Source organism: Octopus sinensis, linkage group LG9, assembly GCF_006345805.1.
Source record: "Octopus sinensis linkage group LG9, ASM634580v1, whole genome shotgun sequence".
NCBI classification, from domain to species: Eukaryota; Metazoa; Mollusca; class Cephalopoda; order Octopoda; family Octopodidae; genus Octopus; species Octopus sinensis.
The window spans coordinates 17,187,591-17,200,597 of NC_043005.1; the positions used below are offsets into that span (position 1 = coordinate 17,187,591).

The 13,007-nt window shown below is 33.3% G+C and overlaps 1 protein-coding gene across 3 annotated transcripts in view; it reads right to left on the reverse strand.

Moving 5' to 3' along the window:
• The window catches only part of LOC115215929 (sushi domain-containing protein 2-like), a 266,474-nt gene that overhangs the window by 115,409 nt on the left and 138,058 nt on the right, over window positions 1–13,007 (reverse strand). For 2 of the 3 annotated variants that reach the window (XM_036505806.1, XM_029785289.2), the window contains exon 4: window positions 1,556–1,573. The exons of the other annotated variant lie outside the window; for it this stretch is intronic. In XM_036505806.1, coding sequence (XP_036361699.1) covers window positions 1,556–1,573 — 18 coding nt within the window. The remainder of the gene's footprint in view (window positions 1–1,555; window positions 1,574–13,007) is intronic. 3 annotated transcript variants of the gene reach the window in all.

A 13,007-nucleotide genomic window follows, 5' to 3' on the forward strand; every position in this document is an offset into this window, starting at 1 on the left:
GCTTTTTGAATGACTAAAACAAATCAAACAGGGTGAAGTACTGTGGTACCAACTCGGCCATACTAACAATAGTAAGGACTACTAGAAAGATGATGATGATGATGATAAAGATGATAACATTGGTGATACTAAAATACTCAACAATGCACAATATAATTGCAATATGATCACTGAAAGAAAACACCAAATCATTGGTTTATTATTATCATTATTATTATCATACAACATATATCAACAATAAAAATGTATTTGTATTTTGGAAATGATCAGAAGATTGAGAAGAAAAGGGCAGGTCTAGGGAAATGTGGAAGGGAGGTGGGGCTAGGATGGCAGGTCTTGGGAAAGAGGGCAATCAATCAAAACAATAAAAAATAGATAAATATATATAAAAAGTACATAAAATTTTGCTTCTGGTTTGATATCTTTTTTTTAGTTGTTGTAAACATGTACTTGCTGTTTAATATGATGACGATGGTGATGATAATGGCGTGGTGATGGTGATAGTGATTATGGTGGTGATGATGATGATGGTGCAATGGTGATGATGGCGGCAGTGACGGTGGTGACAAATCAATAAAAATGGTCTGTGTTTGGCAATGGTTAGAATTGATGGTTCTGTTTATTGAAAAAATTTCGAATTTCAAATATACCATTTACTACAGAGTAGAGTAAGGTGATGATATATACATACATACACATACATGTGTGTGTATGTATGTATGTATATATCTAAGGGTGAGAAAAAAAAAGAAAAACATCAATAGTACATATGCATATAAACAACAATAAAAATAAAACCTTCCCACAAAACAGATGCCCCAACATTTTTTAAACTATTTTAAAAACAAACAAGTATAATACACACACACACACACATATTTTTACAATGTATATATATGTATATATATATATATATATATATATATAAAAGAAATAAACTTTAGCAATACTACAACTACAAGTAACAAGAACACAAGAATAACATCAACAACTACAACATAATAATAATAATAATAATAATAATAATAATAATGATGATGATGATGATGATGATGATAATAATAAAGATAGCAAGATATATAAACCTGCAGAGTAACTACTTTGTTTACTCTCCACAGTGAGGCTGAAATTGTACACGTATTAAAAAAAATATAGGTATATCTTACACTGTGAAACGCATTATGAATTTATACATATCACACACACGTGTGTATGTTTGTGTGTGCATGTGTGTGAGAGAGAGAGAGTATTGTATATGTATGTGGTGTGTGTGTGTATATATATTTTATATATGTATACATATATACACACAAAACAAATAAAACAGGATTATCAAATCAATTTAAACCAAAAAAAAAATGTTCGAACATGTTACAGTCAGAAAAAAAAAGAAGAATAAAAAAAAAACTATAATAACAATAAAAAAAAAAAACAAATAAAATGCCTGGCAAAAATATGGGCCAACGAGTATTTTGGGTAAGAAACAGGAAACAGACCATCTTATATAAACTAATGCATAAGCAACATGCAGTGATAGCAGATTTAGTATAGTTACCATTGCAGCATCTGAAATCTAGAAGCAGATAGTTTTGCATAAACACATTTTTGATTTTAAGATTGTTGTTGGTTTTTCTTTAGTTGGGATGTTTGGTATTTGGTGGTGGTGGTGGTTGTGTTGTTGTTGGAGGTAGTAGTAATGATGTGTGTGCATGCGTAGACATACACATGTTTTCATTTATGTGTGGGGTGCATAGATGCTTCACAGATATGCATGTCAGTGCATATGAATTTGACGGTCTATTTATTATTGTATGTGTGTGTGTGTATTTTAGCAGATGTGGCCAAGTGGTTAAGATGATGTTCGCTTCATAACCAAGAGGTTCTGGATTCAATCCCACTTTGTGGCATCTTGGGCAAGTTCCTTTTCCCTATAGCCTCAAGTCAACCTGTTCCTTGTGAAGGAAGCCGGGTAGACAGAAACTGCAAAGGACATAGGATGGATTGGATATACCTGCAATTCAAAGAGACTAAACTTATCAAACACTGCTGTCTCGAGCTGGTTTTGTCTGACAATTATGTTAAGGATATAAGTGACTGTGGTATACTCAGCCACCTACATTACAATTCAATGAGCAGGAAGTGTCATCGATTGAACAACTGGCATACTCATTGTGGATGCCAGTGGAGATTCATTAAAATTAATTAAAGTGTTTTACCATGCAGGTCGGTGAGAATAAACAAACATGAATAGATGTTTGCATGGGGATTTTTGAGATGCATTCACACACATTTGTGTGTGTGTGTGAGAGCATATGTGTGTGTGTGTGTATTAATGTGCATAAGTGCTAATGATGTGTGTGAGAGAGATGTCAGTGAGAAATGTCAGCTAAGTGATGAAGGGGAAGTTCCAAACAACATTACATCACGGTAAACTAGGATACCGTCTTATAAAAATACATTTTCATATTCAAATAACATCTCGCACATATATAGACAAGAACAAGGTGTACATGTTTGAATGTACATATACACATACACACATTATACTGCAAACATGAAATAAATATACAAGGTAAAAAAATATATTAGTAGTACATCCTATATATACATTCCAGACAGGTACATATGCATATAGACATAGATATATATATAAATATGCAGACATACACACACGTACTAGGGTGTATTGAAAACTGTCTACACAGATGATAACTAAGACACAGTTTGATCAAAATAGCCTGTACTATATTATATATATTATTATTATTAGGGAATATAATTCCAAACTTACAGGGAAAAATTCAATTTAGAAATACTAAATCAAATTTCACAAAATATAATATATATATGTATAAATTTAAAAAATAATAATCTTTGACCTGAGGAGTGGCTATATTTAAATTGAATTGATTTTAATGTTATCAGTTCTTAAATATAGCCACGAAACATGTGTAGTCATTTTACCAAATATATATGTTTTATTTATTATTTTGTACAATACTTAATCATTGGTATATGGTTTTATCTTAGATTTAATTTTTTCTTTAGGATGCAATTTTTTTCTATATGGTATAATTAAATTTTTTCATTGTTGAATTGATAAAAGGTGGGGTTTTTTTCTAATGTATATATATATATATATATATATATATATAATGTATTTGAGAGTCAGAGAGAGTGCGTGTGTGTGTGCGCATATATATATATATATATATATATAAATGAGCATTCATATTAGAAATTTGATATAATGGATACAGAAACAGGCTATGTTAAATAATAATAAGATAAACAAATAGTGAATAAATCGAATATTTACAATTGCAAAGAAACAGAGGGCTTTTGGATTAAAAGCCAAAAATACAATTACAACTGCTGAAATCTTGAAATCCAATATGAATTAATATTTACTGATGAATTTCATTAAGAAAATTTGATTATGAATGAATTTGTATATACATAAATATGGGTCATGTTGAAATAAAATATTTTAACAACAGTATTTCTTCATGTAAGGGACTTTGACAAAGATCTCTATGGATGTTATATAAATATCTATATCCACACACACACACACACAGAGTAGTATCTGGAATATTGATATATAAAATACTGCTCAGAAAAGTGCTGAATAACACTAAAAATTGGGACACTTTCCGGTTTGTGATTTAAATATGCGTTTCCAACAGTAGATAGAATCAATGCTGACCTACGTCCAAACTATCTTCAGTGGGGGACAAAAATGAATAGGGGTAGGTGATGTATTGGGTTTTTACTTTTACTTTTTGTATGAAATAAAAAAAAAATAAAATAAAATAAAAAGATATGACAGAAGCTGGAATACTGCGAACTTTGCAAAGAGCTTCACAGAAGAATTCGAATGATTAAAGCTGAAAACAAAAATTCAATTTGTGAGTAGGCGCAGGAGTGGCTGTGTGGTAAGTAGCTTGCTAACCAACCACATGGTTCCGGGTTCAGTCCCACTGCGTGGCATCTTGGGCAAGTGTCTTCTGCTATAGCCCCGGGCCAACCAATGCCTTGTGAGTGGATTTGGTAGACGGAAACTGAAAGAAGTCTGTCGTATATATGTGTGTGTGTGTATATATATATATATATATATATATATGTGTGTGTGTGTGTGTGTGTGTGTGTGTGTGTGTGTGTGTGTGTGTGTGGTGTGTGTGTGTGTGTGTCTGTGTTTGTCCCCCTAGCATTGCTTGACAACCGATGCTGGTGTGTTTACGTCCCCGTCACTTAGCGGTTCGGCAAAAAGAGACCAATAGAATAAGTACTGGGCTTACAAAGAATAAGTCCCAGGGTCGATTTGCTTGACCAAAGGTGGTGCTCCAGCATGGCCGCAGTCAAATGACTGAAACAAGTAAAAGAGTATTGAGATATATGGTTGAATAAAAATCTCTGGGTAAGAGCCAAGTACTTCACTGTATATAAAATATATTGTCAATGGGAATTAAACACTGTTGCATATTAACATTATCTACTTTTCTATGCTTGCATGGGTCAGATGGAATATATTGAGGCAGATTTCGAACAGCCAGATGCCCTTCTTGTCATCAACCCTCACCTGGTTTCAAGCAAGGTAATATTTCACCATGGCCGAACATAAGTACATGAAAAATTAAAAACAAAGGACACTGTCTCTATGACAGTGATGTTTTATTTTTGCAACCATCATGTCTTGTGAAGACAAGGACACACACACACAGAAAATAGGCTACTTTCAGTTTCCATCTCCCAAATCTACTTAAAAAAGCTTTGGTTGATCTGAATTACAATAAAAAAAAAAAAAATAAAATAAAAAGATATGACAGAAGCTGGAATACTGCGAACTTTGCAAAGAGCTTCACAGAAGAATTCGAATGATTAAAGCTGAAAACAAAAATTCAATTTGTGAGTAGGCGCAGGAGTGGCTGTGTGGTAAGTAGCTTGCTAACCAACCACATGGTTCCGGGTTCAGTCCCACTGCGTGGCATCTTGGGCAAGTGTCTTCTGCTATAGCCCCGGGCCAACCAATGCCTTGTGAGTGGATTTGGTAGACGGAAACTGAAAGAAGTCTGTCGTATATATGTGTGTGTGTGTATATATATATATATATATATATATATATATGTGTGTGTGTGTGTGTGGTGTGTGTGTGTGTGGTGTGTGTGTGTGTGTGTGTGTGTGTGTTGTGTGTGTGTGTGTGTCTGTGTTTGTCCCCCTAGCATTGCTTGACAACCGATGCTGGTGTGTTTACGTCCCCGTCACTTAGCGGTTCGGCAAAAAGAGACCGATAGAATAAGTACTGGCTTACAAAGAATAAGTCCCGGGGTCGATTTGCTTGACCAAAGGTGGTGCTCCAGCATGGCCGCAGTCAAATGACTGAAACAAGTAAAAGAGTATTGAGATATATGGTTGAATAAAAATCTCTGGGTAAGAGCCAAGTACTTCACTGTATATAAAATATATTGTCAATGGAATTAAACACTGTTGCATATTAACATTATCTACTTTTCTATGCTTGCATGGGTCAGATGGAATATATTGAGGCAGATTTCGAACAGCCAGATGCCCTTCTTGTCATCAACCCTCACCTGGTTTCAAGCAAGGTAATATTTCACCATGGCCGAACATAAGTACATGAAAAATTAAAAACAAAGGACACTGTCTCTATGACAGTGATGTTTTATTTTTGCAACCATCATGTCTTGTGAAGACAAGGACACACACACACAGAAAATAGGCTACTTTCAGTTTCCATCTCCCAAATCTACTTAAAAAAGCTTTGGTTGATCTGAATTACAATAAAAAAAAAAAAAAACACTCAATCTATTACCGCACAGTAGGAATGAACCTGAAACTATATATACTGGGAAGCAAGCTTCTTAAATCACCCGGCCAAGCCTGTCCCACATATTAATTTAATATGTGCAAACACAGCCGTAAAATATAGCCACGAAACATGTGTAGTCATTTTACCAAATATATATGTTTTATTTATTATTTTGTACAATACTTTAATCATTGGTATATGGTTTTATCTTAGATTTAATTTTTTCCTTAGGATGCAATTGCTGGAAACACGTGTCTGCCCATGTAATTTGACAGGAAGTGGTCATACTCTTATCGTGTTAATACATGTAAGAACATCTCAATTTTTAGTGGTTTTTTGGATTTCTGTTGGTGATATTTTATAAAATCAATATTCCAGATAAATTCATATTTTTCACACTTGTGATGGGGACCTTGTAGAATAAGTACCAAATGAGAATAAGGAATGGGCTCAATAGGACTGAAGGGAAACCAAAGACAGCATCCAGTAACTGAATCCAGTGAAAAACTGGTATATAAATATACATACACACACACACATACATACATACATTTACATACACACACACATATATACATATACACACACAATTATATACACATGCACACATATACATACCTATATATACACATATATACATAACTGTATATACATACACACACACATATATATACATACATATATATATACACATACATATACACCACACATATATATACATACATACATATATATATACACATACATATACACACACATATATATACATACATATATACATACATATAATATATATATATATATACACACATATATACATATATATACATACATATATATATACATACATATACACACATATATATACACACACATATATATATACATACATATATATATATTACACATACATATACACACATATATATACACATACATATATACATACATATATATATATATATATATATATATATATATATACATACATATACATACACACACACATATATATACATACACTCATACATGCATAAAAATAATGATGTAGATAAACACACTTGGGTTTAATATATAAAATGTATATTCATACATACTTATATACATGTAAATATATATGGGGGGTATATATAGTGAAAAAATAACTGAAGATATTCAGAGGATGAACACTCGTGTATAAGCAGAGATGTTTATATATTTACAAAGCAAATTTACATGGTGCACAAAAATTACAGAAAACAGTAAAGTTTATACACTTCCTCTACTGGTTGCACATCCTTGACTTTTTGCATGCTCCATCTGTCAATTCTGGACATTACAACTATTACATAATCCCCAGCCCCCGCGAAACAGCTGTCGGACTTGAAATACCATACCCTTCTCCCTTAGTTTTCTGTATTTTATGTATGCCATGTAAATTTGCATGCATATATATATGTATGTATATAAATGAATATATATATATATATATATATATATATATATATATATATATATATATATATATAATGATAAATCTCAGAGCGAGTTATGGCAAATATGCGTCACTATATATATATATATATGTATGTATATAAACTAATATATATATATAATATATATAAGCATGTATGTATGTATATAATATACACACACATATATATATACATATATATATATATATATAAGCATGTATGTATATAATATACTATATATATATATATATATATATATATATATAAGCATGTATGTATATAATATACATATATATATATATATATATATATATATATATAAGCATGTAGTATATAATATACATATATATATATATATATATATATATCTATATATATATATATAAGCATGTATGTATATAATATACATATATAATATATATATATATATATATATATATATATAAGCATGTATGTATATAATATACATATATATATATATATATATATAAGCATGTATGTATATAATATACATATATATATATATATATATATATATATATATATAAGCATGTATGTATATAATATACATATATATATATATATATAGATATATATTACATGTATGTATATATACAAATAAATACATACATATATACATATATATATATATATACACTTACATATACATACATATATATTATATAGATATATATGTATGTACAAATATATTACACACACACATATTCAATAAGGTTGAGGGAAAAAATGATTTTGCTGCTGAAAAATGAAAATATAATTACCAAAACACTCAGCACACACAAAAGAAGCGAAATGTACACTGTACATTTTGTATGTTTGTATAGATCATTTTTCAACAGACAAAAAAATTATATAAAATTACACACATACACACACACAAATAAGTGAAGACATTACCAAGAGTCAAATATCCATATATATATATATATATAAGCATGTATGTATATAATATACATATATATATATATATATATATATATATTACATGTATGTATATATACAAATAAATACATACATATATACATATATATATATATATACACTTACATATACATACATATATATTATATAGATATATATGTATGTACAAATATATTACACACACACATATTCAATAAGGTTGAGGGAAAAAATGATTTTGCTGCTGAAAAATGAAAATATAATTACCAAAACACTCAGCACACACAAAAGAAGCGAAATGTACACTGTACATTTTGTATGTTTGTATAGATCATTTTTCAACAGACAAAAAAATTATATAAAATTACACACATACACACACACAAATAAGTGAAGACATTACCAAGAGTCAAATATCCATATATATATATATATATATATAAATGAATAAATATGTAAACCAAATATGAATGAAACCTATTGCCTCTGTTTTGTCTTTGGACATACAACCCCTCCCCCCAACTACATACATTTTTTTTAGAGAAATTTTCTTCCCAGTTCCCCTTATTTTGCACCACTGTTTAATATCCTCTACGCAACCACTGCCAAAAAGTTTTATAAACCCTTTATTTTACCCTGTTTTTCTACCACAATCACCACCCAATAGCCACTGGCTCTATTTCTCACCCGACTCTTTCTTTGACCCTTTAGTATTTAAACCGGCCATATCTGGCCCTATTATTCTACCTGATTTATGTTAAAACTGACCAGATCAAACCTTTCACACCTGCCCTACAATGTCATTCTAAAAAATATATGAACATGCCATTGAAATTTTGAAGCTACAAAATAATGTGCGATTAATTCAAAACAATGTGAATAAATAAGCAATATACTGGCTCAGTGGTAAGAGTGTTGGGTCCAAAATCATGAGGTACTGAGTTCAATTCCTGGACTGGGCTGTGTTGTGTTCTTGAGCAAGACATTTTATTTCATGTTGCTCCAGTTCACTCAGCTGTAGAAATGAGTTGTGACGTCACTGGTGCCAAGCTGTATTGGCCCCTTTGCTTTTCTCTTGGATAGCATTAGTGGCATGGAGAGGGGAGACTGGTATGCAGGGGTGACTGCTGGTCTTCCATAAAACAACCTTGCCCAGACTTGTGTCTCAGAGGGGAACTTTCTAGGTGCAATCCCAGAGTCATTCATGACCGAAGGGGGTCTTTACTCCCTTTTTTTTTTCTACATTTGTCTAAGGAATCTGAATGCTAAAAGCCTAACCCTTTTGATACCAACCTTTCTGAGATTTCCCTTAGTTCTATGACATGCACTTCTTGTTTTATCTCTCTTTAATTCCAGGAGCAGTGCCTGAATCAAAACCACTCTTTCATTGTTTTGTTTTTTTTAATTAATCATGCATTATCTTTTAGCTTCAAGATTTTGATGATGTGCTTGTTTATATTTGTAATAACATAGTAGGGCAGGCGTAAGAGGCCAGATCTGGCCAGTTTGAACAAAAAACACTTAGAATGTTTAGGCCAGATACAACTGGTTTAAATGCTGAAAGGTTAAAGTGACTAAAATCAAAACCTTAAGGGCGCAGTTATTTTACTAAATTCTTTATCAATTTTGAAATTAATTGACACAAAGGCAGTGTGTTTCAACAGAAAAATGGTAACAAAAGTTTAAGGTTTAAGTTCACAACCATTGCCATCTCTAACCACATAAAATCTTCCTTCCACTGACTCTCACTAAATCACTATGGCATTGATCAGCCACTTCATTCCAGATTCATCTTCCTAACGTAAACACTGTTGATCTGCTTCATATCACCTTTACAAGAACACCTTCTTTCCTCTCTCAACAAACTCTCACTGTACCTCACACAGGAATAATATTACCACCTCCTCTTTACATCATTCACTGGTGCCACAACACCTTCCCTTGGAACTTACCAGCAGTTTACGGTCAGACCATAGCTGAAAGTGATAGTTTAAAATCCTAGTAAATATGACTAACATTTTATTTACCAACAGTATTTCACACCTTCACACACAAATACATGGAAATATCTACCATTTTTATGAACATAATATATATTTAGTGCTGCTGTGGTTTACTCAACCAAAACCTTGTTCGTATGAAGAAGCAAACCATCACACACACACACATACACATACACACTTGAATAAAACATGGAAGCACTGGTTTATATATATTTTCAATATGAAACTCTGCCAACAAATGCTTATTATATATGTATCCTAATATAATATATACATAAATGTACATATATACATATGTGGAGGCGCAATGGCCCAGTGGTTAGGGCAGCGGACTCGCGGTCGTAGGATCACGGTTTCGATTCCCAGACCGGGCGTTGTGAGTGTTTATTGAGCGGAAACACCTAAAAGCTCCACGAGGCTCCGGCAGGGGGTGGTGGCGATCCCTGCTGCACTCTTTCGCCACAACTTTCTCCTGTTGGCCTGCTCACTTAGCCAGCAGGATGGCGTCATTTGAAGGCTAAAACAATGCGAAGCGCATTGTGACCAGCGATGTGTAGCAACATCTGATAGCCTGGTCAGTCACTGTGATCACGGTGACATATATACATATAAAAAGGGTAAAAGGTATACACCTAGAAAGTTACCCTCTGAGGTACAAGCCCAAGCAAGGTTTGTTTATGGAAGACTAGTGGTCACTCATGCCCTCTCCACGCCACCGATGTTATCCAAGGGAAAGGCAAAGGCTGATACAGTTTGGCACCAGTGATGTCACAGCTCATTTCTACAGCTGACTGGACTGGAACAACATGAAATAAAGAGTCTTGCTCAAGAACACAACACAGAGCCTGGTACAGGAATTGAACTCTCTACCTCATTATTGCATACATATACATACATACACACATACGTGTATGTATGTTTATATATATATATCATCATCATCATCAGAAAACGGACGCTAAACGATGATGATGATGATGATGATGATGATATATATATATATATAAACATACATACACACATACATACATATATATATATATATAAACAAGTTTTTTACACACTAATTAAAGTACTCAATGCATTAATTTATAGAGTCAAACAGATTAGTTTTTTTTTAATGACTAGCTACAGTTTATAATTGTTTCAATCCATCATGGTGTTTTCAAAGCAAGTAATTTAAGCCTGTGCAACAGGCTGAATAAATAGTTTACAGAGAAAGTGAGAAGTGTGGGAAAAAAAAGAGAGAAAGAAGAGAATAAAGGAATTAAAAGAAGAAGAAAGAAAAAGAGGAAAGAAAGGAAAAGGAAATAGAAGCTGAAGCAGCTAGAAGATGAGAGACTGAAGTAAGAAGAAATGCCGGGAGGTTATAGTCAAAGTAGATGGTTTTGGATGATGGTGTGGGATACAGGGTAGGGGAAAAAATTGGAATCTTTGAATAATGAGAGATTAAAATGTTTTCTCGAAATGTAAAAAGCACCTGGACTGGTGTCACTTAAAAAGCACCCAGTACAGCCTGTAAAGTGGTTGGCATTAGGAAGGGCATCCAACTGTAGAAACCACGCCAAAACTGACAACTGGAGCCTGGTGCAGTTCTCCAGCCATGCCAGTTTCTGTCAAACTGTTCAACCCATGCCAGCATGGAGAAGAAAAATGTTGAAAACTGTCCTTGTCGTTTTAATGTCCATTTTCCCATGTTTTCAGGAGTCAAATGGAATTCATTTGATGCTGATTTTCAATGGACAAATGCCATTCCTGTTGCTAACCTTCAACTACTATCAAGTGAAGTAATATCTCCCCCCCTGGCCAGACATGTTTGGATGATTGCAAATGAAGGACACCTCTTGTATGACAGTGACACAACTATTATGCAGTGTCACGACAAGGAGACAAACAACCCACATGTTCACACACACAGAGCAAGCTTCATTCAGTTTCCATCAACCAAATCCACTCACAAGGGTTGGTTAGTTTTGGGTTATAGTAGAAGACACTTGCCAAAAGGTGCCGTGCAGTGGGATCAAACCTGAAACCGTTTGGTTGGAAGCAAACTTTTCAATCGTACAACCATGTCTGTTCATGTAAACAGAATCCTGACCATAATGCTAAAACGCACGCACATAAATAAATATATGCCAAGGAAGAATAAAGGATTTATTGCACTCATAAATGTACTCAAATGATCAAATATAGGTAAATGAAGGCAATGAAAAGAATATTTCAAAATGTGAAATTTTGAACTTTTAGTAAAATGAATGGAGTAAAACTAGTAAGGGGGGGACGAGGATGGAAGTTACGGATGGAAAAGAACTTCTAGGGTACGAATTTGTTTATGTCACATGTCGAGAGGGAAGAGGAGGAGAAGGAAAGGAGAGGGAGGGGCTTCTCTGAAAGTTCATAGGAAAAGGTGTGTGTTGTGGGGGGTGGGAAACAACTGAAATTAATTCAATTGTTTAGAATTAGGGTATTGTGCACCGGGTGGGTGGGTATATTCAACCGTGTGTCATGTTTTATTTCAGTAAGAAACGGGTTGTGCGTTTGTCTGACCTCCCTCCTGAACTCAGGTTCACTATCCAGAATCTTCCATGTATTGTTTGTGCCCTGCCATCCAATTCAGTCTCTACACTCACAAAAGAATTTAGGAGAGTAGAGTTACTCTTTTACTCGTTTCAGTCATTCGACTGCGGCCATGCTGGAGCACCGCCTTTAGTCGAGCAACTCGACCCCAGGACTTATTCTTTTGTAAGCCCAGTACTTATTCTATCGGTCTCTTATGCCGAACCGCTAAGTAACGGGGAC